The sequence below is a fragment of the Dendropsophus ebraccatus genome, chromosome 2 (genome assembly GCF_027789765.1).
Source record: "Dendropsophus ebraccatus isolate aDenEbr1 chromosome 2, aDenEbr1.pat, whole genome shotgun sequence".
NCBI classification, from domain to species: Eukaryota; Metazoa; Chordata; class Amphibia; order Anura; family Hylidae; genus Dendropsophus; species Dendropsophus ebraccatus.
The window spans coordinates 146,756,776-146,783,920 of NC_091455.1; the positions used below are offsets into that span (position 1 = coordinate 146,756,776).

The 27,145-nt window shown below is 40.8% G+C and overlaps 1 protein-coding gene across 2 annotated transcripts in view; it reads right to left on the minus strand.

The window, feature by feature from the left end:
- Positions 1–24,845, minus strand: part of BBS9 (Bardet-Biedl syndrome 9) — a 254,546-nt gene extending 229,701 nt beyond the window's left edge. Inside the window, exons 1-5 of one of the 2 annotated variants that reach the window (XM_069958443.1) lie at positions 24,565–24,845; positions 19,649–19,771; positions 18,948–19,098; positions 13,788–13,852; positions 10,641–10,754 (exon numbers count right to left, since the gene is read on the minus strand). In XM_069958443.1, the coding sequence (XP_069814544.1) occupies positions 10,641–10,754; positions 13,788–13,852; positions 18,948–19,098; positions 19,649–19,760 (442 nt within the window). In that variant the 5' untranslated portion in view covers positions 19,761–19,771; positions 24,565–24,845. Of the gene's footprint in view, positions 1–10,640; positions 10,755–13,787; positions 13,853–18,233; positions 18,288–18,947; positions 19,099–19,648; positions 19,772–24,564 lie in introns of those variants that run through there. The other variant, XM_069958444.1, reaches the window with a different exon arrangement.
- Positions 24,846–27,145: the final 2,300 nt, after the last annotated feature.

The window sequence follows — 27,145 nt, forward strand, 5'->3', positions numbered from 1 at the left end:
AACATATAAAAATAAATAAACAAATAAACATATAATATACCGTAGCGTGTGTAATTGTCCGATCTATTAAAATATAACAAGCGTCATTGCGAACGGAGAACGGCGTACACGAAAATAGGGGGAAAAGTGCGCGGATTACAGATTTTATGTTACATTATATATAAAAAAAATTAATAAAAAGTGATCAAAACGTCCGATCTTCACAAATATGGTATTAATAAAAACTAGAGATCATGGCGGAAAAAAATGACACCCCATACAGCCCCGTAGGTGAAAAAATAAAACCGTTATAAGCGTCACAATAGTCCCATTTTATTTATAATTAATTGCCAAAAAAAAAGGATTTCATTTAAAAAAAATATATAACATTAGAGAATCTGTGTAAACCTACATATGGTTGTGTTCGGGCTGACCTATAGAATAATTGTATCATGTCGCTTTTACCATATAGTGCATTACGTAGACACAGGAACCCCCCAAACGTTACCATATTGCATTCTTTTTTACGATTTCACCTATTTATATCTTCATAAATAATATATTTGGAATTCCATCATACATGTTATGGTAAAATGAAAGACGCCATTACAAAGTACAACTATTCCTGTAACAAACAAGCCCTTACATGGCTTTGTAGATAGAAAACTGAAAGTGCTAGAGCTCTTAGAAGGGGAGGAGAGAAAAACGAAAACACTAAGATCAAAATTTGCGTTGTCCACTGGGTCATTTTGGGCCTGGTCCTCAAAGGGTTAAAGATTTGCTATTACACTAAACAAATAGCATCCTGAACAGTCAGTAATCTTCTTGATAATCATTCAGTGTAATAAGGCCTTATCACTGCAGATTCCACTATGACTTTTAGGTCATTTTTCCAGTGTGCTTTTTGCCCATGTGAACTTAGCCATAGGGTAGCTTCACACATACTGGATCAACAGCGGATTTCACACTGCCAGTATGTGACCCGGCCCCTTTAACCCCCCGGCCCGGAGCATACATTACCTGCTCAGCGCCGCAACTGTGTGTGAGGCTCCCAGCTCCCCTCGCTCCCCATCAGCCAATCAGTGCACGGCACACAGCTGCGGCACCGAGCAGGTAATGCATGCTTCGGGCCGGGGGGCTGCGGGGGGGGGGGGGGGGGGGTTAAAGTGGCTAGGTTACATATCCGCAGTGGAATGAAAATTCCGTTGCGCATATGTAACCCCATAGAACTTCACACTACCAGGATCTGCAGTGGATTTTGCAGAAAACTCGCAGCGTGAAATCCTCTGCGGATGCGGTACGTGTGAAGCTACCCTTAAAGTACAAGCTACAGATGGATGAAGAAGGTTTGATTATCCCCTAGCATTATATTCTTTGTATTTACCTAATGTATTTATATATAAGCCAAAAACTACCCTATGGCATAAACACAGATCAATAAAAGGTCTCACCCTAATACATGTCCAAGCTCCATGTAAGTAGATATTAGACCAATTATGTAAGATAGGTTAAAAGGGGATGAAAAAGAACTCCATGGGGTTAATATCTGGACCAAATTCCTTGTGAAAATAAAGGCCTCCAATTCATCAAGTAAGATATATTTATGCAATAGTCCTTGCAATCAATACAGGATTTGCTGCTGACAAATTTATACATCCCACGACAAAAGGCAATGCCAATATCCTTGCAATAAAACCCAGCAGGGATTATCACTTTTATTCAAACAATTCCAATTTATGATGGATTTTCATGTGGTTGTTTTAGTCTGAGTGGATTTACATCCTGTCACTCTGGTTTTCTCATCTCAAAATTCCTCATTTCTTAATAAGACATTTTTTTTATCCTTCTCCTTACTTGGGCCCAGAAAATTTGCTCCGCAGAGAGCCGTTGATAACAGCACTTCAGCTGGAAGAGCATGTTAAATCATTGGCTATGCTGAATCCAGTCCAAGTCTAATGAGACAGGATTTGTAGGTATTTAGATTGAATTAATCAAGGTAGTTTCATCGACTAAACTAAAGATTTCTTTTCAGTAGTCTTACACACTGAGCAGGTGAGCTATAAATAAGGACACGGAAGAAATCCTCAGGATCAGAGCTAATGAATGAGTGGGATAAGGTGAAGGTCTCATGGGCCGTACATACGCAGATAGTCTCCCAATCACTAACCATTCAATTTTATTACTCTGACATTGTTACAGAACACACTTCCCTATACCATCATATGAAATAGGAGGCGTGAAGTGGTACAACAGAACAGCCACAGGTACTTCTATGTCAGCCCTATTCAGCTAGCTTTGTACACCGTAAAATAAAGGTAAATAAAGCCGTAATAGGAAAATTGGACAGGAATGCACATACAGTATAAAATAACATACAAATCATACAAATGCTCATTATTTACGACCTGCATTTGCAAAATAGAGCCTTTTTCTGTTTAAACGCTATTTAATTATCAGTTAAAATTATGTTCGTATTTAGCTTTTACTCTAGTGTGTATGAATTCACCCTTATTGTTCAATACAAAATGAAACTGTAATACGGCCAGTATATTAGTCCTAGACTGATACACAATCCATTTGAAAAGTCTTCAGGCCCTTTCACTTTTTGTTCTGTTGAATGTTAGAATTTTTTCCTAATTTATTAAAATGGAAAAACTAAAATATTGCATTGACATGTTAGTCGGACCCTTTACTCAGTACTTAGTTAAAGCAACTTTGGCAGTGATTTCAGCCTCCAGTCTTCTTGGGTATGATGCCACAAACTTTGCACACCTGGATTTGAGGATTTTCTGCAATTCTTCTCTACAGAAGAAGTTGTCAGTGGACATCCATCATTTTGAGACTGAATAACGTCCTCAATAACAATGGTACAATCATGGCTGTCGTAATAAGGGTGCTATTGGAAAAAAATCCACTGAGTAATGATAAACGATTGCAAATAAGGGAACCACCTGAAATCATTTACCATAATACATGGAACGATAGTCGTTAGTTACGACTGCAATTACGATCGTTCTATATACTCTAGAAAACAAAGGTTCGTAATAACCAATAATGTGTACATACAGCAAAAGATTAGCAAACAATTAACAATGATTTCATGGTCGTTAGTTGTCTGATGGTTGCCGGCGTGCACAAGGAAAGATTATTGCTTATATTTGCACGATATAACAATTTTTCCACAATAATCTTTCCATGTAACAGGGCCCTAAAAGACAACCAACAAATGGCCAAAAAAAGAGGGTGTGTGAACATAGCCCAAATATGTCCAATCAGGTTCAAGTCTGATTCGGGCTGGGCCATTCAAGGACATTCACAGAGTTGTGCCCAACAGACTGACTACTGTGTAGTGTAGGCTGTGTGCTTAGGGTCATTGTCTTGTTGGAAGGTGAACCTTTGCCCATTATTTGCTCCATTCAGCTTTTTCTTAAACCTAACAAGCTTTCCTGTTCCCAGCGATCCCACAGCAGGATGCAATCACCACCATGCATCACTGTTGGTATGGTATTGGGGAGATGATGGGTAGTGCCTGGTTTCCTCCAGACATAATGCTTAACCCTTTAAGGACATGGCCCATTTTCGTTTTTACGTTTTCGGTTTTTCCTCCTTGTGTTTAAAAGGTCATAGCACTTGCATTTTTCCACCTAGAAACCCACATGACCCCTTATTTTTTGCGTCACTAATTATACTTTGCAATTACAGGCTGAATTTTTGCATAAAGTACACTGCGAAACCAGAAAAAAATTCAAAGTGTGGTGAAATTGAAAAAAAAAACGCATTTCTTTTATTTGGGGGAAATGTGTTTTTACGCCATTCGCCCTGGGGTAAAACTGACTTGTTATGCATGTTCCTCAAGTCGTTACGATTAAAACGATATATAACATGTATAACTTATATTGTATCTGATGGCCTGTAAAAAATTCAAACCGTTGTTAACCAATATACGTTCCTTAAAATCGCTCCATTCCCAGGCTTATAGCACTTTTATCCTTTGGTCTATGGGGCTGTGCGAGGTGTCATTTTTTGCGCCATGATGTGATCTTTCTATCGGTACCTTGATTGCGCATATACGACTTTTTGATCGCTTTATATTACATTTTTTCTGGATTTGATGCGAGCAAAAATGCGCAATTTTGCACTTTGGGATTTTTTTGCGCTGACGCCGTTTACCGTACGAGATCAGGAATGTGATTAATTAATAGTTCGGGCGATTACGCACGCGGCGATAGCAAACATGTTTATTTATTTATTTATTTGTTTACTTTTATTTAAAACCTGGGAAAAGGGGGGTGATTCAGACTTTTATTAGGGGAGGGGGCTTTTTACTATTAACAACACTTTTTTTTTTTTTTTAACACATATACTAGAAGCCCCCCTGGGGGACTTCTAGTATATACACTTTGATCTCTCATTGAGATCTCTGCAGCATAGATATGCTGCAGAGATCCATGAGATCGGCACTCGTTTGCTTTCGGCTGCTGCAGCCGAAAACGAACGAGTGCCGAGCCGAGGACGGCGCCATCTTGGACGCGTCCCCGGCCGGCATCAGTAACGGAGATCGCTCCTCCGGGACAAGGTCCCGGAGGAGCGATCTCCCCCACTAGACCCCAGGGAAACGTTGCCTCCGGTAATCGGAGGCAGCTGTCAACTTTGACAGCTGCCTCCGATTAGCTAATTAGCGGGCACGGCGATCAGACCGTGCCCGCTAATAGCAGCGGTCCCGGGCTACTCGCGGCACCCGGGATCGCGGCACTTCAAAGCGGAGCCGCCGTGCGGCCCCGCTTTGAAGTGCAAGTGAGGACATATGACGTACGCATACGTCCTATGTCCTTAAGAGGTTAAAGAGTCACTGTCGTATTTTATTTTTTTTGCAGAAATCAATAGTCCAGGTGATTTTAAGAAACTTTGTACTTGGGTTTATTAGCCAAATCTGCCATTATCTGCATGTAAAAAGCCTTTTCCCAGGTCCCCCCCTCCTTCCTCTTTTTCATCCACTCTGAAAAATCTGAAAATTGTGACTTGTTGCAGGAGTCGTACCCAGTCTGCTCTAGGGAGAGGGGAGGGGGAGGAGGAAGGAGGGAGTTAGCCGGCAGCAGAAAGCAGATAACAGAGGATTACAGGCATGGAGCTGGGTGACAGCTGTAATCCGAGCTCAGACAGGTCACTGGTGACTGTCACAGGAGATATCCTGTGAGGGATTTGTAGATTAACTCTTTGTTATCCTGTTTTGGTCTTTTCTTTAGCTCTCTCCATAGGAGAACAATGAAGACAGGGGGGAGAGCTTCAAACTGCTTTTTCATGATAAAAATGCATTTTTCGGATAATAAACCCAATTACAAAGTTTCTTAAAATCGCCTGGACTATTGATTTCTGCAAAAAAAAAATTCATGACAGTGACACTTTAAAATTGAAGCCAAAAAGTTCCATCTTGGTTTCATCAGACCAGAGAATCTTGTTTCTCACAGTCCGAGAGTCCTTTAAGTGCATTTTTTGCTGAGGACTGAGGACAATCTTTCTTCTGGCCACTCTGTTATAAATTTGTGAAGTGGTGCTGTGATGGTTGGAAGCCTCATTGCTTGGTTTTCGCCCTAATATGCATTGTCAGCTGTGAGGCCTTATACAGACAGGACTCTGTCTTTCCTAATCATGTCTATGTTATTATAGGTTTGGCTAATTGATTCCCCTCCCTAAAAATAAATTCTAGTGCTATATTTTCTTGTATGTCTGCTTGTATAATATGGCAGTATAGTTTGAGCAACTGCTATCTTCACATTCACTTCCATTAAAGGAGTCTTCTGGAATAGATGGAATAAAAAACTTGAGAAGTATGTGGTTCAAGTAAAAAACCTCAGTATGTAGTAATTAAACATATTCATTAGTGTCCCACATTATCCCTCACTACTTCCTGCCCCACACTGTGATGTTTATAGCTTATTGTCTAAGGTTATGACTGTAAGGCTGTATTCCCACATTCCGTATTCCTCACAGGAACACGGACGAGGAATGCCTGTAACGGAGTCTCCCCCTGTCCGTGCAGCATCTGTGATAAGATGCTGAGAGCAGGGGAAACTGTACTGATATGCGCTGCGGTGTAATGACAGCACCGCGTGTGGCTGATTCATTACAGCGCAGCGCCTATCAGTACAGTACATATGCTGCCCGGGCGGGGGAGACTCCGTTACAGGCATTCCTCGTCCTTGATCCGTGAGGAACACGGAACGTGGGAATATAGCCTTAGTTACATTACCTGTCATGAGAAAAAGTTTTGATCAGGAGAACAAGCCAGCTCTCTGTTCTATGACGGTCTCTAAAGGCAACTTTATGGAGCCATCCAGGTCAGACAGTCACAAAGCATACGGCTGGCTCTCCTGATCGCAGTCTGAACATTCAGCTCACAACCGATCAAAACTTAAGATGTGTATCTGTGAGTAGAAAAGCCTGAATTGAGCGCCAGGGAGCAGGCACTGAACAGGGCTGATGATGTACCCAATACACAGCTATAAATGGCATGTGGGGGGAGAATCAAGTAAAGATGCAGTAGGATTGCAAGGTGCTATGTAAGAAGAAAGGAAATAAACAGTTTTTCGAAACAACAGTGACCAATTTCAAAGTAGGCAGAACACGTGTGAAAGTAACATAAAACTAAAAAGTAGCTTTAAAAAGAAGAAATTTAAAAGGGCAGAAAGTTTTTATTTTGTTAGTTGGGTTTTTTTTTTGCACAGCGAGTGGATAACTAGTAATGTTTGTTAAGTATGGAATATAAAATGCTGCTCTAAAAAGAGAGATGCTGGAAAGTGTTTGTTGAAGGAGGTTTTCCTAGATAACAGTACTGATCAAACCCCTAAAGAAAAGCCATTAATATCAATGAATAGGGGTTCTCATTTCTGATGAACCATGCTTGAAAGATGATGCCTCTGTTGTTTACATGGCTTTATATTTAGTAGCAGCTGAACACAGTATTGCAGCCTTTTAAATTCCCATCTTGGATTAACTTGGGCTTATAGACAAATTAAGGAAGGACACATCTGTATATCAATATTTTTCTAGTTTTCTAATGGAACTGGTAACAAATGAAGCTAATAAAAACTATATTCCATGTCACACATAGCATAAAGTACACTGGTCATGTCTATGCTATTGTGATTGTTATAGCAAACTTAAGCACTAACTTCCTCAGAGAAAAGAACATTAAAACGCTGGCCAACTCTAATCTATTTCTGTACTGTTTTATTATAGGCTATAACGCAGTCCTCCACAAAAAGACAGGGTGTTTCCTTACAGGTTAAAATGATTAATCTTTTAGCAGCCAGAAGTGGCAAAGATTCAGGATACAGCAAGCTATATACCCAAAGCAGTAAAAGATAATGTCTCCAATAACGTCAACTGGAAATAAGGGAACACAATTTACTACAGGGATCTCTTCGTAGGTCATTGGCGCTGTTTGACACAAAAGCTTGGATACTGTTTGACACAAAAGTTTTGGCACTAAAAATTTTTGTTCCCTAATGCTGTGTTTACGCGGAACAATTATGGATAGAATTTTCGCATAAACGATCACATTTGAGCGATAATCGTACAGTGTTAACACAGCAAACGATCAAGGGACGAGCAAGAAATCGTTCATTTTGATCTTTCAACATGTTCTTAAGTCGTCGCTCGTCGAAAATTCGCAGATCGCTTCGTGTAAACAGTCTTTCACCGATTCACCCTATGTGTAAGATAGGCTTAAGTGTTCTTAAAACGATTTTTTCAAACGATATTACGTCTAAACGCTGATCGTTATAAAAAACACATCGCTATTTCAAAATCATTAATCGTTCGATTGGCCGAAATATCGCTCCGTGTAAACGCAGCATAACTCTACAATGCAGATCAATGGCATCAAATATTTAAAAAGATACGTCAGGTCGATAAAATCATCCCTATCAGCTTCACATTACCCTGTGCAGGCGATAATTGTAAGGTTCACCCTTTCACTTCTCAGTCAATTTTCATTTTGTATTTTAATTTTTTCCTCTTCACCTTATAAAAGCCATGCCACTTTTATCATTTCATCTACAAAGCTGTATAAGGGCTTGATTTATGCAGGATTGATTGTACTTTCTAATTACACTATTTTACCATAAACTGTACAGAGAAACCGAAACAAGTATTAGTGAGGTCACACTGAAAAAAAATGAAACTGAAAAATTGTGTGAGTGTGTGTGTGTGGGGGGGGGGGGGGGGGGGGGAGGGGGCTTGGGAGTTAACACCATGAAAGTTATGGTAAAGCTGACATGCTAGCTGCATCACTGGGTCAGTATCATTGTGATTTCAACTCATATAGCTTTTGTTTTAATACTTTAAAAAAATGAAAACTTTTTCTTAAAAATTATATATGCTTAAAATTGCTTTATTGTGTAATTGCTCTAATACTTTTTTATCTATCTATGAGATTGTAAGGGACACATTTTAGTGCAGTGATGTGTAGTTTTCACCAATACCAATTATATTTTTAATAGTATTTTAGTTGTGTAAACACCAATGCCAAATATATTTTTTTTATTTGGCTGGTTTGGGGTTTTTTGCATTGTTTTATTTGAAAATGGGAAAAGTGGAGTCATTAGAATATTTATAGGGGGGACAATCTGGCCCTATACTTCCAACGATGTGCAGCACTACTGTTTAAATGTGGCACTTAAATAGCCGTCATCAAGATGATCACTGATAGCAGTCATTGGTACGGGGTGTCAGCTATAGATAGAAGCATCTGCAGTGTCTGAATCCCCCTTGAAGTCACTGGTGTAAAAATAGAGGAGATCAGCAGCATGAAGCGGTAATTGGGCACACAGCCAATTCATCGAGCCATTTAAAGGCTCTGTAAAAAAAAAGCATTAACTACAGTGCTCATTATCTGAAGCCCAGCAGCCCCTGTAAAAGACATTCACTGTCTTAACTTATTAGGACATGATGTGACCATTCAATGTCCAAGAGGATTGGCACTCCACTATTATAGTTGTGGTGCACTTGGCAATAGGCAATTCACAGATACTGGCATTCACAAGTGTATACCTGGGGGAGGGGCCATCACATCAATCCTGCAGGTATATGAACATGGACAGGTCATGGGGTAGAAAACGCTCCACAGGGATCAGGGTGGCATGATGCAGCCAGGATGTATCCAACACACAGTGCTGCGCTGCCACTACTGGCGGAGGAGGGGCTGTCACATCAATCCTGTGAAACAAGAAAAAGCCCAGCACTCAAAAACTTTCTTTTGCAATTTTATAAACTGAAATAAAAGAAAAACCGCAAAAGAAGATTTGTGAGTTCCTGGCTCTTTCTCATTTTGCAGGATTGATCTGACAGCCCCTTCCCAAGCCAGTAGTAGCAGCGCAGCTCACTGGACTTTGGATGCACCCTGGCCGCATCATGCCTTGAAGATGTTCGGAACTGTTGCATGGATCACAATACCCCTTCAAGATTAACCATTTTCTTGAGCATAGAGTGTCTCTGATATTGAGCAATTCATCAAGTGTTAGCCCATCTTATAAAACCAACATGTAAGTTATTGTAGATGATGGCTATTCCTTGGGTCCCGTGACCATCACTGATGAATGTACTGGTGGAAGGAATCCATAGATGACACTTAAAGGGAATCTGTCAGCACCTATTCTTGTTCTGAGGTGCTGACAGTGTGATGAAGGTCTGTGTGTTCTAGTGCCGTGTCATACCTTTATTTTTCAGTTTGGTGCTGTACTTGCTGTAGTTTTTCTTCACAACTGTCAAAGAGAGGGAGTGGTGATGTCTTGGTGCCGCACTTCGGCCCACCTCACCACTACCTCCTCTCAGCTTGTATTGAATATTCATGGCGCCCGTCCCCTGGCCTCCTGGCAACGTCATCTGTAGCTTCCTGGTTCTGTGTACTGCGCGCACGCTCCCACGGTGTGATTCGCACATGGGCCGTAGTGCTTCGGAGCGGCACTGAAAGAAGCCATTGAGGGCATAGGTTGTGGCCCTCAGTGCACCTGCGCCGATCCAACGCACTACGGCACATGCTCGAATCACGCCGCGGGAGCACGCGCGCAGTACACAGAACCAGGAAGCTACAGATGACATCGCCAGGTGGCCAGGGGACGGCCGCCATGAATATTCAATACAAGCTGGGAGGAGGTAGTGGTGAGGCGGGCCAAAGTGCGGCACCAAGACATCACCACTCCCCCTCTTTCACAGTTGTGAAGAGAGACTACAGCAAGTACAGCACCGATCTGAAAAATAAAGGTATGACACGGCACTAGAGCACACAGACCTTCATCGCACTGTCAGCACCTCAGAACAAGAATAGGTGCTGACAGATGCCCCTTAAGGCCAGGATTATGTGATGTATCAGGCTCTAATGGCTCTGATCTGTAACATTCTACTTCTTTCTACAGGAGAATGGTACTCGGTACACTAACATGCTAGTGCTAACCTACTGTAACTCTTGATGATCACATTTTTCTCTTTCCAGTGTACAATGTCAGAAAGGACATCATTAAGTGAGTATATAAGCACTCCACTTTATTCCTTTCAGACAAGGGAGTGCACCTAATCTTCTAAATAAGTTAAGTACTTAAATTATATTTTAGTATACATTACAGACAATTTATGACGTGGCACTGCCATGGAGGACCATAACATACCTTTGACTCCTCCAAATGGGCCATGAGTCATGTTGCAAGCTGTTCTCTGTAGATTATGTTCATACATCAATTTAATCTGATATTGGTTTCCGTGTTCCACATTTCCCAAGGTCCCTTTATGAAAAGAAATAAAACAAAAGGGTTGCACTTAAATATGGCAAGCAAAGGACCATAACATGCGGATAAAGTCAGATTGTACAACCAATACAGCACAATGCTAAGAAATTGTTTAACCAGACGGCCACAAAATGTCCATCCTATGGATTCTGCCTGCAGACTCTGCATCAGGTATGAACAGAAGATGACAGCAAATCATTTTAATTAAGTTTTTGTTTGCACAAATAAAATACAATCCGCCAATAAGCTATGCATCAACTCTTTTTACAGAGAGCTTTTCTGATGTTGCCGCAACAAAGCTAAAGGCAGTAACAATTCTCAATGCAAGTCTATAAGACCGTCTTGGATGCGTTTGGGGAGAGAAGCGCTCCAGCTCACAGCTTAGAAAGCCTATTTGACATTTTTCTACATTCTGGAAGCACAAACAGAAATATAAAAGGTACCATGTCTCTCCTTGCCCTAACAAGTTACAATTTTGAAAAACTGTGAGCTCTTTTTGCAAAACGCTCTTAATCCAAGTTACTCTTAAACCAAGGAACCACTGTATTTTATTTCAACATCATATACAGAGTAGCCTATCCTTTCTGAGTTGTGCTCCATATTCTAATGAAGGTTTCAGAAGGTAAAAGAGACCAAAATCATATGGTGTGTTTACACAGACAAATTTATCTGACAGATTTTTGGAGCCAGGAATGGATTTAAAAAGAGAAGAAATCTCAATCTTTCCTTTATGACCTGTTCTCAGTTTATAGTCTGTTCCTGGCTTTGGCTTTAATAATCTGTCAGATAATCTGTCTGTGTAAACACACCATTACTACAGTGCTGGCACCCTAGGAAGCCAAGATATACTCTTAACCATTGTTTTATCCCTTATCTTCTCATTATTGCACTTTGCACGCACACTTAAGCTTTACAGTTGTCATGATATATACTGTATATTGTTAACACTTGCACATTCTTCATCATATGTGTCATATGTAATCTGCTACTAGGATTATAAACTACAGCTACATTCCACCACATGGTGGCAGTATTTACACATATTTATATGTATACATATAAAAATCTATATTTTAGGTGTAATTTTACATTCTTACAGTGTGTTCCTGTACTTTTTGTACCAGCAATCATGGGGTCAATGCTTTGTTCTGGTGATGCTGTAAACTGTAGTTTATATCATTAGTTTATTTCTATTTTATAGTGCTTTCTATAATGAGAGAAGATTTGCACAAAATGCTTAAGTGAAAACACAGTTTACTAGTGACCTATAAAGCAAAATACTAAAACATCATAAGCAATCATTTCATTACTTATATAGATTAGAATAATGTATATGAAGACTATACCAGTAGATCAGTCACTGTAGGCATCTAGGGCTAGACATGCCTCTGGCTGCCACAACAACCGTATATCGTGGGGTGCCGATCAGGTTGCTGGACCACCAATGACACTGGTTCTTACACTTACAATTCACAAACACAATGGCTTTTTAAAAGGGAAATAATCATCAGGATAGACAAATCTAACCAAATGATGATGATAATAATAGTAATAATATTTATTTGTATAGCGCCTACAGATTCTGCAGCGCTTATAGCACTGATAGCTCCTTATTGCGCACAGGGCGCTGAGGATGAAGTTATGTCTCTTCCTCCTTTCTCTTCCCCTTCATCCTTGGCATCATTCCTGTGCAGTTTGTAGTATAATCCTACCAAGTGTCCGGTAAGATGGTTAGAGCAATGGTTGCGATAGCCCCACACCCAGTGCTCTATACAGCCTTACAAGACACAGGATCACACGGCAAACTGCACGGGAACAGCGGCAAAAATGAAGGTAAGAGACTTACCTTCATCCTCAGCACCCTGTGTGCTATAGAGAGCTATGAGCAGGTTAGATTTGTCCAACCTGCTAATAGCTCCCCTTTAAGGTTTTTTTTTGTTTGTTTTAACAATGTTCATGACACGATTTACACTGATAGGCAAATTATTAGGCCTGGCATGGTGTCCCTGGCATGGGCTAATAGGCATACAGCCTTGGCTGGCTGGGGGGGTTAACCATGGCACTTAGCTGCAATGGTTGCTATAGAGCTGGTGCACTGCTAAATGTAAATCTGGAAACAAGTAATGAATTTATCAATAATTATTAGGGTACCAAGGCATTGGATGTAAGCGGCTTCTGTAACCTCACATACAAGGTGTGAACTGTGCTCTGGTAAAGGTTATCCTCCCATAGAATCATATTGGCACATAGGATTAAAAGGAAACTATCATCAGGTTAGAAGCACTGGTTGTGTAGAAAATAGAATAAACTCCTAATATCACGGAAATGGCGTCGAGGATTAAGTTAAGAAATGTACATCCATCCTCAGGGCCCTGTGCACCATAGGGACATATGAGCAGGCTAGATACCTCTAACCTGCAGATAGTTTCCATTTAAGGCCTAGTCCATTAAACATCTTGGGGCATCACCTGGTATAGACCCTCAATAAAGTGTTTATAAGTTACTTCATCTGTTCCACCAAATAAAAAAAATGCCAAGCTGTTAACCTCTTTCAGATACTAAAACCATAATCCCGTTTACCACAGTGTAATAATAATCACCTTATGTGTTGTGCCCCTATGAGAGAAAAGGGTTTCTTGCCTGCACCATGAAGAGTCTGAGACATTTGGCTTAGAATAATAAGCCTAGTGGCTATACTTATGACTGACTGTACAATGTAGCTATAACAAACCTGTGCCCACTGACCCACGACCCAAACCTCTGGTACTATTCTTTAGATGAACTGAAGTCCTTCTCAGTCCTTCCTTCTTTTAGGTGAAAAATCAACAACACATGACATACATGTACGTCATGGTGTCAGTAAGAAGGTAAAGAGAGGGCTCACGATTAAAATCCTCTCTATACCTGCGACTCCCCGCTGCTGTTAGCAGCCAAGGGCCAAAGCTTATAGTAAGGCAGAAAAGGGAAAAATTTAAATTGGCTGCATCATAAAGTGGTTAAACGATAGGGTTAAGGTAAAACTGTTCTTACCTGAGACTGAATAAACACAGAGCTTTTTGGGATGTAACACGGCAAGATGAAGTAGTTCTGTACCCCTAGAAAGAAGTATGGGGGGAAAAAATGCATTAATTAAATCAACAGCACATTTAGGGTAGCATACAGTAACTTTCTTTGTCCACATAGTCACGTGGGGGCTTGTTTTTTGCAGGACAAGTTGTGTTTTTTATGCGAGGGATGAACGGGCAACACTTCCACACTAGATATAAATACATATCGTGGTTTGCTTCAAAACCACAATATGGAAATATAGTAAAACAGGCGGCACGCTAACAGATGGAGAATGCTTTGCTAGTAGACTTTATAAACATTATCATTATCCATGTACATAAAATTAGAACATTACACTGTGCCATACAAAAGTACTATAGTTTTATCAATGACCTTCTCCTTTGTTACCACTGACCAATTATCATGACTGATCAGACCCCAGCAAATCATGACAATCACTGGGGATGTATAGGAGTGTTTAGTGGAGATGGAAGGGTTATTCAACAATGACACCTTTTTTCAGATGTTTAATAAAATAACATATAAGACGAATCCTCTGATCCCCATCCAAGCAATCCTTCAGGAATTTGACAGGTTTGGTTAAGTTAGTTACTTTAAGATGAATTACACGAAAACTGAGGCTCTCAATGTCTCCCTCCCTCCCACTATGGTGACTCAGTTGCGTAGTTTTTTCTCATTTCGGTGGCAGGACAAGGCCATAAAATACTTAGGTGTGAACGTTCCCTCTGACCTCTCACAGATTTTCGCCTTGAACTTTGTTCCTCTCCTGGCTCGGAGGAAGGCTGAGCTGATATTCTACCTTCGCCCACAGTTATCCTGGTTCGTTGGATGAACGTAATAAAAATAGATATTCTGCCACATTTCCTATATTTTTCCCAGTCGATCCCCATGCATATCCCCCTCACATTTCTGAAGCAACTCCAGGGGCTCTCAAAAATGTTTGTTTGGGGTTCTTTGAGACCATGCCTAAAGTATAAGGCTCTTACGCGCCTCTTACAACAAGGTGGGGCTGGCTTGCCTGATCTCACTCTCTATTACAGAGCAGCGTTCTTGTTACAGGTGGTGGATTGGTTCCATGGCCCTGAAACTAAGCAGTGGGTCAGCATTGAGGCGGAACTGACACCTTTGGCTTTAAAATCACTACCCTGTGTTATGCCCACTATATACCACCGCTACGTTTTTGACAAGTAACTTTCTCAGGTTCTGGGACGGTATGCTGCCGCGTTTGGGACTGTCTTATCGACCTTTTATAATGAGCCCATTATTTGATAATCCAGCTTTCCCGCCAGCTTGTGGCGGAGATAAGTTTCTGGGTTGGTCGGTGTCTGAGTCGGTTGGTCGTTGTCAGGATACAACAGGTATTTAGTGGATCTACTTCTTTGCAGTCTTTTTCGGAGCTTAAAGAGAACCAATCACCTAAAATTAACTGTCCCTATAATAAAAGATTATCTGTCCCTAAGTCTATTCCTGAAGATACAGACTGCCTGTGCAGTCTGTATCTTATGCTTTTACCTAATCCTGTAAAGCGGAGCAGTAAGGACGGGGGCGGCCATCTTGATGACGTCACAGTGATGCGTTCCAGCGTTGGAACGCAAGGGACGTAATCAAGATGGCGCCCGGCTTTACTGCACCGCTACAGAGGACTGGGTAAAGTATAAGATACAGACTGCAAAGGCAGTCTGTATCTTCATGTAGTTTATTTCTGAAGATATAGACTGCCTGTGCAGTCTGTATCTTATACTTTACCCGGTCCTCTGTAGCGGTGAGCAAAGCCGGACGCCATCTTGATTACGTCCCTTGCGTTCCAGCGCTGGAACGCACCAGTGACGTCATCAGGATTAGGTAAACGCATAAGATGCAGACTGCACAGGCAGTCTGTATCTTCAGGGACATACTAATAGGCCGAGTTAGAATAGACATACACAGTGATCTCGCGCTGTATAGCGCGGGATCACTGTGTATTTACAGAGCGGCGGCAAAGGCTCATGGGAGCCCTTCCCACCGCTCGGCATGCCGGGAGCTTCCTGTCTCGCGCCGGCTCTTTTAAAAAGAGCCGGCGCGAGACAGGAAAAGAGAATGTGTATATTGTAAAATCACGGGAGTAAAATAAAATAATTCCAATTACAAATATTAATAAAATATTAATTTACAGCTTATTAGCAAAAACATTTTTTTAAAATTTCGGCCATGATTGGTTCTCTTTAAGCTGACTAGACCCGAGCAGGCCCTTTCGTTGTTGGAGTATGCACAACTCCAGGCTTATCTTTGGCTCCAGTTTCCAGAAGGAATCAGGGTGATGACTGCCACTGACCTGGAGTCCTTATTGCTACAGTCTTCTCCGCCAAGTAAAACTCTCTCTCAGCTCTATCGCATCCTACTGGTCCGCACGATGTTACATATTTGGTGGGATTGTTCAGTGCTGCGCCCATTCTGGCAGGCGGTCTTTGAAATCTACACGCAGATAACTGATAAACCCAAGCTTGGTGTCACTATCTTTGATCCCTGGCCCGGTCTCCGCTGTAAGGAAGGGACTGCTGTGTCACTTTTTGACAGCAGCATGTACTGTTATTCCACTTCATTGGAAAGAGGCAGCTCCACCTTCTATTACTGAATGGGTGCATAAAATGGATTTTCTGTTTAGAATGGAGTCCCTGATGGCGGTGGACCAGGCCCGGGACTCTAAGGTTGAGAAACAGTGGCTTCCCTGGAGCTTGTATGAAGTGAGTCCACCTTTTGCACAAAGACTAACATGAACACACTCAGAGAGGCTTTCCTTTTTTCTGAAGCCTTAGAGATGGCATGGTGCTCTTTCCCTACCTTCTGGACTTTCTCCATCCCCCCTTCCCCCCCTTTTTTCTCCGATTCCTTCCCCTCTTTCCTTTTTCTTTTTCCTGAAAACTCTTTTTTTTTTTTTTTTTGTAGTTTCATATTCTCCTTTTACAGTTTATGCGAATAGCTCACTGATCTTTGTCGGGGAGTACATGTGGTTAGAGAGATATGGTCTTAAATGTGATTATGCCACTATCTCTTTGTTGGAATATATAATGTGCCTTTTCTCTTTTCCTGTTACTCTCTTAAAAACTTTGAATAAACACTAATTACAAAAAAAAAAAAAAAAAACATATATTGGTAAATAAAGGTATTTTACTACCCTTCTGTTGTCTCTTATTATTTTCTGCTTTAAAAAAAAAATGTTAATATTTTATACATAAGTTTGTTTAAGAGATGAAAATCCTATATCTTTTGTATATGTCAGAAAGTCATACCAGAAGATAATAGGAATAACAAATATCACATTAAAGTATATCTCCAGAGAAGATGAGTCTGATGTAAAATGTGAGGAAAAAATATGGAAAAATTGTCCAGAAGTAATTTTTTTTGAATATTTCTGGTGTTCCTCTTCATCACGATAAGTTTGTCAAGAATATTTAAAGTGTTGAACTATACCAGTAATAGTAATAAAAGAAAAGGTTTGAGAGCTTGACTCTATAACTTAAACTAAAGCATTAATATGAACAAGAACATACTAAAGTGTACTTAACTATGTGAAAATGGACCAACATTGTTTTCTCTATGTTTTGTATAGTTTGACAGAGCACGAGAGTTATACATGACTAGGTAGATATTTACCCAGAGTACCTCTGATGTCCTCATCAAAATACCAGGAAGAGGCACTGAAAGGTCATAAATGTCTGGTGAGGTTGTGACTTATGAAATTTCGCCTTTTATAGAAAATTCCTTCTGCTTTTAATGCAAACTGTCGAGTGTCCCGATTAGCCCAACTTCCTGTCTAGCATACATCCAGTAACAGACTTTCTGTTCCTGTATACACTCTAGCAGGGAATTCAGCCAACTGTATTTCTCTTCAAATATGTGGGAAAGGTTATAGTCATGAAGGTTTAGTGGGAGAAAGCTAGAGAGTAGAAAGCTTGCGTTTAAAGCATAAAAAGAAAGCATGCAAGACAGTTGAAAGTTTCATTGTCGAGAAAACCCTTTAATTTTACTTTTCATAAAACTCTGAAAATTTCACCTAAATCGGACACTAAACACAGTGGCCATGATTTACTTAAATTGTCTGGTTTTCAAGAAACCTACACTTCAGGGTTTTAGTTTCACAAACTGACAGATTTACTAATGTGTCTGATTGTTCTTAGCAAATCTGGAAGGTTTTTACAAAACAAAACTAGTACCCAACCTTACTGCCACACTAGGGGTGGCTGATTTTTCAAAAAAATTACACTTTGTTTAATAATTATGTTGGTTAGGGCGGGTTTTAAGGGGACAAGCCATTTTTTTGCAACGCCTACTTTTCAGCGTTACGCATTAGTAAATCAGGGCCAGTAACTAGTTAACAGGCAGCTAGATGTTAAATGGACTGGCAGAACAATACATACACTTTTTTTTTACCTGCACTTTATCCTGCCAAGTGGGAAGCAATAGAGTCCTTTGGATTATCTTGTTCTAATATAAGAAGCTTAGGACTGAATCATCTTAATGTGATTTAAGAACAAGGCAAACACAATAGAGGCACACATCTTCTCATTGTCTCTTGATTTACCAAACCATACGTTAGTATATGCAAAAAAAAAGCTGTACATTGTAGGCACTAATCAAATTAAGAAATAAATATACTGTACATATACAGTATATATCATAAGCCATAAATCAAAGACATCAACAAAAAAATGTTTCAACCCCATTATTGATCAATGACGGACTTATTCACCTTAGGCATGTATTGAATCCCACAAAGAAATAGACATAGCAACCACCGCCAGTTACTAGTATACTAGCGGGTTTTCTGTTAACATATCCTTTGGGGTTTTGAGGGGAAAAGAATTGTACAATTCATAAAATTCAATAATCCATCACTAATCAGGTGTAAACATGGCATAAAGAAGAATACACTTAGAATTGTGATAGCACTTGGTGCTGCAGAAACACCAAGAGAGCTGGAACATATAGCTAGGCAACGGTCACCTAGTCAGCTGAAGTCATCATGACACCTATGTATAAAGGCAAAGCAACAGCCTATGTGCATTTAGACTTTTATATAGTAAAAAAAATAAAAATGACAATCGTATTCAAATTAGTGGTGTCAGATTTACACGTCATACTTACGAAACAAACTTTCCCACTTCTACTTGGAGGACTGGATCACGTAGCTGAACCTCAAGCAGCAAATCTTCAGCCTGAATTCCATCCCCAGCTTTGGATGGATGAGGAGAGAATATGCGGAGGAATCCACTGAAGCTCCCAACAATGATTTTGTCTGGAGAAATAAAGAGTAGACACCAAGATAACAATCCAAACTTTTGGCATACACTGGGCCAGTTCCAACACAGTCTAACAGATTCAATTTGACCCACATTGTGAAAAAGAAAAGTATTGCAATTTATACATATTTTAGGAATATTTTAGGCATATGTAGGAAAATGGGAAACTAAATCTGTTTCATGGCATAAGGCACCTTTAATTTATTCATTTATTCATTTAACATTCATTTCAATTTTATCCTTTTCAAAAATGAAAATGAAGACGTCAAAAATAAATGCTAACAGTTGCGCAAATAATATTAAAAAAGTGATTTTTTTTTGCTGAAATCACAGCAAAAACACATAAAAAAAAGGAAAAGGCCCAGATTAAATAATCTCTTAGAGACTACTTAGCAGTGCGTTTTCCTGGCTATATGTAAAAATTGGTGGGTGTCTGAACATCAAGGTCAATTAACACTTCAGACAAGTTTTTTTCAAATGACAGGGACAATTTAAACATCTTTATATGCAAGAAAACAATATTATACTAAACTGATAGCAATTTACCTTGTCCTGAACCACTGTTATCTACGTCAGCTACGGACAAACATCCTTGGTCAAATTCTTCATTCTCTCCCAGTGTAGCGGACCACCAATCCCGGGCTTTAAAAAGTGACATAGCTGCAGACCCTGTAAGAGAAGATAAAGGGAATATAAGGTTATAGTCACCCACTTGGCTGCATCATCCATTTAAAAAACAGAGGTTTGGTGAACAGTATGTAGGTAATGTGAAAACACACATTGCTTTACATTGCCGTACATGGTTTTAACACTGTAACTGTTCCTCACACTCACCAAATATGTCAATCATTTATGCGGCCCGGCCACGTGGTTGATTGTGCCTTGTAAATGCATTGCATGCAAGCGCCAATGTCGATGCCCATTGTTCTTTCATGTAGACCCACTTATCACACCATTTAGAGGGCGCCTAGAATCATAGCCCCTACCTCAATTGCAAGTCTCTAGCCAGCCAATACCCTGCTCTGTATCAACAAGGGTTAAGAACCTAAAATAGCCTTCTACAGATGGGGGAGGACAGTGGTTTGGGAAGTATGAGAGCTTTCATTTCAGATGATTTGCAAACTTTTTCTTTGAAGCTTTGCCTGAAATTAAGGCTCCATACACCATACTAGTGTCAGCAGGAATCAAAGCAAACAATTTACCACAGCCAGGGCTGCTATGCCTGATAGGGAAGAGAAGAAGCACGGCACTGCTGTGACTGTTAGGGAAGAGAAGCACGGCACTGCTGTGACTGTTAGGGAAGAGAAGAAGCACGGCACTGCTGTGACTGTTAGGGAAGAGAAGATGCACGGCACTGTTGTGAAGACATAGGGCACACTACTATGGTTATTGTTCGGGGGGGACACAATTGTACCTACTGGGGGGGACACAGTTAGCTGGCTCTTATTGCTAATAGGAAAACCATGCTACAACTGCTACTGTGATAGGTTACTGCAGATCCTGAGAAAAGCTACAAATCCTGCCTAAATTCCCATAGTTGTGACACTGTTTTAATGAATTGTTTTAGTGAATGGGTGCAGATTAGGTAGTAAAGAAATGTCCTTGCAATTGTGACATCTGAATACATCTAGATGCAACATAATACTAATCTGCCAAAGAGAGAGGAGAGCCCTGCAGGAAAGATGCACATCAAAACCTTGTGTATATAAAAGCATCAACCATTCAATGTATACAAGCAGCACTCTCTATACTGAGGTGATGCATCCTTAACCCCTTCACATCAGTAATCTGTATATATGTTCCTACTGCACATACCCCGTACAGTAGGAATATATATGTTCCTACACTGATGGGGGCTTTCTGATGTGAGCGAGATTACTGCAGAGAAAGCGATCCTGCTCACATCTGTGTCTGGGCCAGAGGTAATGAGAGTCTCATTAACCCCTTAAACGCTGCGATCTACACCGATCGCAGTGTTTAAGGTGCTCAGTGACAGATCGGGGGTAAGCTTCTTACCTCTGTCCTCTCGGTTTGGCGATCCATGTATAGAGTCTGCCCTCAGGCAGGCTCTATACATAGATCGCAGATAACACTGATCTGTGCTATGCTATGGCATAGCATACACCAGTATATGCAATCTAATGATTGCATATTTTACAGTGAATAAAAGTGTAAAAAAAAAGTGTAATAAAAAAAGTTTTTAAAGTATTAAAAAAAAACCTTTTAAACCCCCTCCCAATAAAAGTTTAAAAGACCCTCTTTGCCTATTATAAAAATAAAAAAATAAAATAAATAAATAAACATATTACATATTGTAGCGTGCGGAATTGTCCGATCTATTAAAATATAACACTATTGTTCCGGCGCGGTGAACGGCGGAAACGGAAACAAAAAATGCACCAGGATTGCAGATTTTATTAAATTATATTTCACCAAAAAATTAATAAAGAGCAATTAAAATTTTTCTGTTACACCAATATGATATTAATAAAAACTAGAGATCATGGCGCAATAAATGACACCTCAACCAGCCCTGTAGGTGGAAAAATAAAAGCGCTATGGCTCTTAGAAGGCGAGGAGGAACATTGCCCTAATTTGACCCGGACTTTTGTGCATCAAGGGACTCTGTCTTGAAGGGGTTAAAGACATGTTCTCCCAGCGCAGAATCTGCATAGAAACCTTTGTGAGTTCTATCTCCAATCCACACATAGGCCCAGATTTATTAGTCTGTCCTATGTAACAGACAAATTTTTGCCCCAGACAACCAATCACAGCTCATTCTGAGAAATGAACGTCAAACTGTAATCAGTTGCTATTTGACAAAAATGTGTCTGATTTTTACTTTCAATGGGAATCCATGTTTGTGAGATTGTTTGTGATAGGTTTCTATGACATGAATAGGTCTGGTTGTCTGCAGCACATCCTGACTACTTGAAGCTGAGGAAAATCCTGATGTCTTGGTCCACTCTGTCTCCACCTCTCTGTACCCCCCCCCCCCTTCTGAGACAGAAGTTCCATGATCTCTGTTTTATGTTGCAGCGCAAGCTGTAATACCTCACCTGTAACCCCGCCGACCACTGACATCACACAGTGATCACCTGGCCAAGGGGCGGGGAAACAAAAGCCTCTCCTGAGTAGTATAGGGGAAAGACACCCTGTTGTTTCATTTCATTTTCTTAAATCTATGTATGTGGATGAATAGCTAAACAGAAAGACAGATAGACACTGAGGGGGACACATTTACTTAGAAGTCTAATTTGTTTGACTCTTCTAATAAGGATTGGTGTATTTTTTGTTCCAATATCTTGTGACCGATTTGTTAAAATGTAGTACTGCCATAGTGAATGTATCTAAGTAAAACATTTCAAAATTGTCACAAAAAAAGTAAAAAAAAAAAAAAAAAAAAGTCACAACCAAATTCACCTGGTACTGACCAGAGGTAAGTCTGCACCTGTTTGTGTAACTTTTTAAAAAGTCGCAAATGATAAATTGGGCACCAATAACGGATTATGTGAACTTTGGGGTGAATCCTGAAATCCGGCACATTAAAAAAAAGTTGAATCTAAAAAATATTCACCTGTCGAATACTGGTTCAAGAATAGAACTTAGACCAAAAATGGAAGAAAAATCCAATTATTTACTTAAAAATAGGCGCAAAGCTCTTGATAAATTTCCCCCTGTGTTTACCGTGCCAAGTAGAAGCAGATTGAGCCAGTGGTGAGCAGAAACTACAAGACAGGAGCGGGTACCTGGCAATTGCTTCTGAGGTGCAATCCATGCTGGGAGACGTCATTTCCCAGGCGGATGCCATGATGTAAAACTGGGATCATTTGCAAAAGTTTGAATCTAGGGCTAGGAGAAGTGTAGACAAGTAAGAAAGGTGTCAAATAAATCTAAGGGTATGCCTTGGATTTCTGTCACATATCCAAGATGGAGTTATCCAAAGGGACAATAAGTATGTGAACACATCCTTACAAACTTCTTTACGGTTTACAGTCATATGGTGTGCACATAGCTGGTATAGTGGGAATCTGTGATTGCAAACAATTCTCTTAACTTATTACTTTCAAGTATTCTTTGAAATTCAGAAAGAAATTCAGACAGCTCCAGCCCTCCCTCATGCCGGCCTTCCTCCAGCGCGCCATCAGCTGCTCAGCCGCGATTGGCTGAGCATACCTATGCTCAGCCAATCGCGGCTGAGCAGCTGATGATGCGCCAGAGGGGGGGCTGGCATAAGGGAGGGCTGGAGCGGTCCAGCCAGCCTTTAGAAGATGACGCGATCAACCCAAGATGGCGGCCGGGGTCGACAGTGATTATGTGAGTATAATGCACCACACTTCCGGGGGTGGGGGGGGACACGGGGAAGGGGGCCATTTACTAAAATAACACACATTACATAGTTGTATAACCTTGTAATGTGTGTTATTTAGTGAATAAATATGTAGCACTGCACTACCCCTTTAAAGGAAACCTTTCACCCCTTACACCCCGATAGAGCTCCTGATACTTAACCCTCCTGCAAGTCCCACTCCAGAAGCCAGTAAGTATCCAGGGCTCTACCGGGTGGGGGGGTTGGGCAGGCTTTGGGGTGGGGTGGCCCACTCAGCTGTCAGGAACTGCAGGGCCATGCACAGCCATCAACTTGGGCAGCCCCTCTTTTCTTCTTGTTGATCCTATGTAACTATTGTTGACATAAATATGAAGATAGAACATATTATTATTATGGTAACATCTCTTTAACTGCTAGGCTGCTTTGCCTCATTGACTTGTGCTATGCTGTGTTAGATCTGTGCAGCCTTATTCTTTTGCCATTATTCTTTTTTTCATAATAAAAAGATTTAAAGTAAAAAGTTGGGCAGCCTGCATGATTCTGCACGGATTCCATAGTGTGAGTGGGCCCTAATATGTGGATGTGGGTTTTTTGACAACATATAATAGCATGCTTTATCACGTTTCATGTGCTATTGGGTATATATGGTAGCACTGAAAGTCAGAGACAGATAACTCCTGCTGTATCAGTGCATGACACTTCCATGCAGCCGAGTTTTTTAGACAATTTTATCATAATATAAATAGGTAAGTGGCCTAGCTATATTAGCACCGACCACATAATGGTAAGATGGGCAGAAGGGCTTAGAGGGTCAGGCTGTCCTGTCACCTGCGCTGAGCCAGATAAGAGGATAAGAGGAGCGCCAGCTTATGTCACCGCCATGGCAGACCTGTCTACACTTAGCTATACATGTACAGGTCACTAGGGGATGAGGCACAATCACATCTCACATTGACGAATCAGCAGATCATATCAGTAAAGTTTGTGATAATAGTCAGCTAAGCCACATAAGCCCCTGCCCTTCTAGTGCTGGGGAGACTGGGGGCACAACTCTGACGTCACTAGGTAGACGAGCAGCACTGTATACACAGGAGCAGGCAATCAGCAGCAAAGGCTCTGTGACGTCATATACCTGCCGGGATCCCGCTCTGCACGCCTTCTGCTGTCGGATGGGAGACGTCAGACTGTCAGGAGCCCCGGGTTAAACTACGCCATCCATCCGCCGCTCTCCTCACTTGCAACAGATCAGACGCACACTGCCATCTTCCCTCTGTTACCCAGGCAACAGGAACAATCAAAAGAACGGCGTCGCATGGAATTGTGGGAGATGTAGTCTTTCTGTTCCGTCTTACATTAGGCTCATGGTAGATGCTACCATGCTGAATCCTAGAGACTGTGAGGCTGTGGTGAGGTTGTGACCATGTGATCGATCACATGTGTAGGAGGGGTCATAGTGCAGACTGTGTGAGGGAAGGACTTGTTGCTTGCGTGTAAATGAGCATGTAATACGCTGCTGCTGCTGGTTTCTTAGAGGATTTTTCTTTTTGAATATGAGCACTTTTTCTTACAGAAAGTATATACTGATCTTAATTTACCCCTAAATAAATAAAGTGTCCTGAGGAGAATGCAGTAGAAAACAGCCAAAAGTACCCAGTGGTTGGCATACACATGGGCATCAAAGTATCTGGCCCCAAAATGGGCAGGCGGGCAGCATGATGTGACTAACTGGCGTATTCAAGTGTACTCAAATATATATGAGTGTGGCCCTCCAATGTACAGACAGAATAGCCGGATATTGTTATAAACTGTATGTATCTATATAATAGACGTAAACAAGGGATGTAAACTCAAGTGTAAATCACCCGCCTTTTACTATTTTTCAAATAAAAAATAAACATATTTATTATTGTGAAAACCCAACACCCCCCCCCCCCCCCCCACACACACACACACACACACACATTTGAAAAATGACTTTTCTATTTTAATGTTAATGCCAAAATAAGTTGTTTTTTTTCACTGCATATTTTATGGAAAACATAAAGGTAAAGTCTGGCGAAACTTTTTATTAAAGTATTGTATTGCCCCCTAAAATCACCAATATACACTTATTACAGGAAATGCACATAAAGTGCCTTTTCCCTGCACTTACTACTGCATCAAGGCTTCACTTCCTGGATAAAATGGTGATGTCATTTCCTGGATAAAATGGTGATGTCACGACCCGACTCCCAGAGCTGTGCGAGCTGTGGCTGCTGGAGAGGATGATGGCAGGGGACACTAAGTGCACAGGGCACTGGAGGGGACACTGAGCATCCCTCTGCCATCATCCTCTCCAGCAGCCACAGCCCGCACAGCTCTGGAGTCGGGTCGTGACATCACTATTTTATCCAGGAAGTGAAGCCTTGATGCAGTAGTAAGTGCAGGGAAAAAAGCACTTCATAAGCATTTCCCGTAATAAGTGTATATTGGTGATTTGTATAACTTTTGGCGGGCAATACAATACTTCAATGAAAATTTTTGCTGGACTTCTCCTTTAAAGGAAAAGACAATGGGCTTAGTTCATAAAAATACAAAGAATTTTTATTATATATAGTAGGTACCAATACATAAACAACATTTACAGTATAAAATGAAGTTAAAAAGTATGACCACAGTAAAAACACATATAAGACAGGTGTCAGCAATAAGTTATTTTACCCCGAGGAAGCGTGCAACAGCGAAACGTACGTAGGAACGGCTTGTGTGGTGTCGGACAATATGGGTAGGTGCAATAAGCTCTAAATATTACAATGGCCATTTGGCTTTGGTTGCCTATATGTTGAATGAAACAGAGGCAGTAGTAGGGCAGTACGTGATTTTGTGCACCTTATAGATATATTCCCATATTGAAAAATTGCTATGGGTAAAATAACTTATTGCTGACACCTTATATGTGTTTTTACTGTGGTCATACTTTTTAACTTCATTTTATACTGTAAATGTTGTTTATGTATTGGTACCTACTATATATAATAAAAATTCTTTGTATTTTTATGAACTAAGCCCATTGTCTTTTCCTATTGTATACAATTTTATTTTTGGGTAGTTTCTAATTGATAGAGTGATATTTAGTGGTGTAGGCTGGTACTGCAACCCTGATTTTAAGATCATCTCTCACATCTATCACAAACCAGTGTGTGTAATCCTTTAAAGGAGAAGTCTGGTCGTTTTGAAAATCCGGCATGGGGGAATTTGATAACAAGTACGAACTTACCTCTCCCCGTACCCGCAGCTTTGGGACCCCCACGACTTGTGGGAAAATGACTGCCCTGGCTGATGGAGTGGCTGCTCAGCCAATTAGTGACTGGAGCGGAGTCCTGTCCCAGTGACTGGTTTAGTGGCCAGTTAATCAGCCGGGTCTTGACTGGAGATACTGGCAAGAACCCTGAGGCTGGACCCGCCACTCACCGTGGGGACAGGGAAGAGGTAAGTCCATACTTGTAATGAGATTCCCCTCTAACGGATGCCAGATTTTCAAAACAGTTGGACTTCTCCTTTAGGGTAGCTTCACACGTACCGTATCGCTGCGTTTTTATCACTGCGTGTTTTATGCAATTTTTACATGCAAGTTTTGATTTTCACTGTCCAAGGCAAACTTAATGCATGCCTTATGGCAATGCCCCCAGATGCAAACCTTAAGACAGCTGTTACAGAGTTACATTAAACAAGTG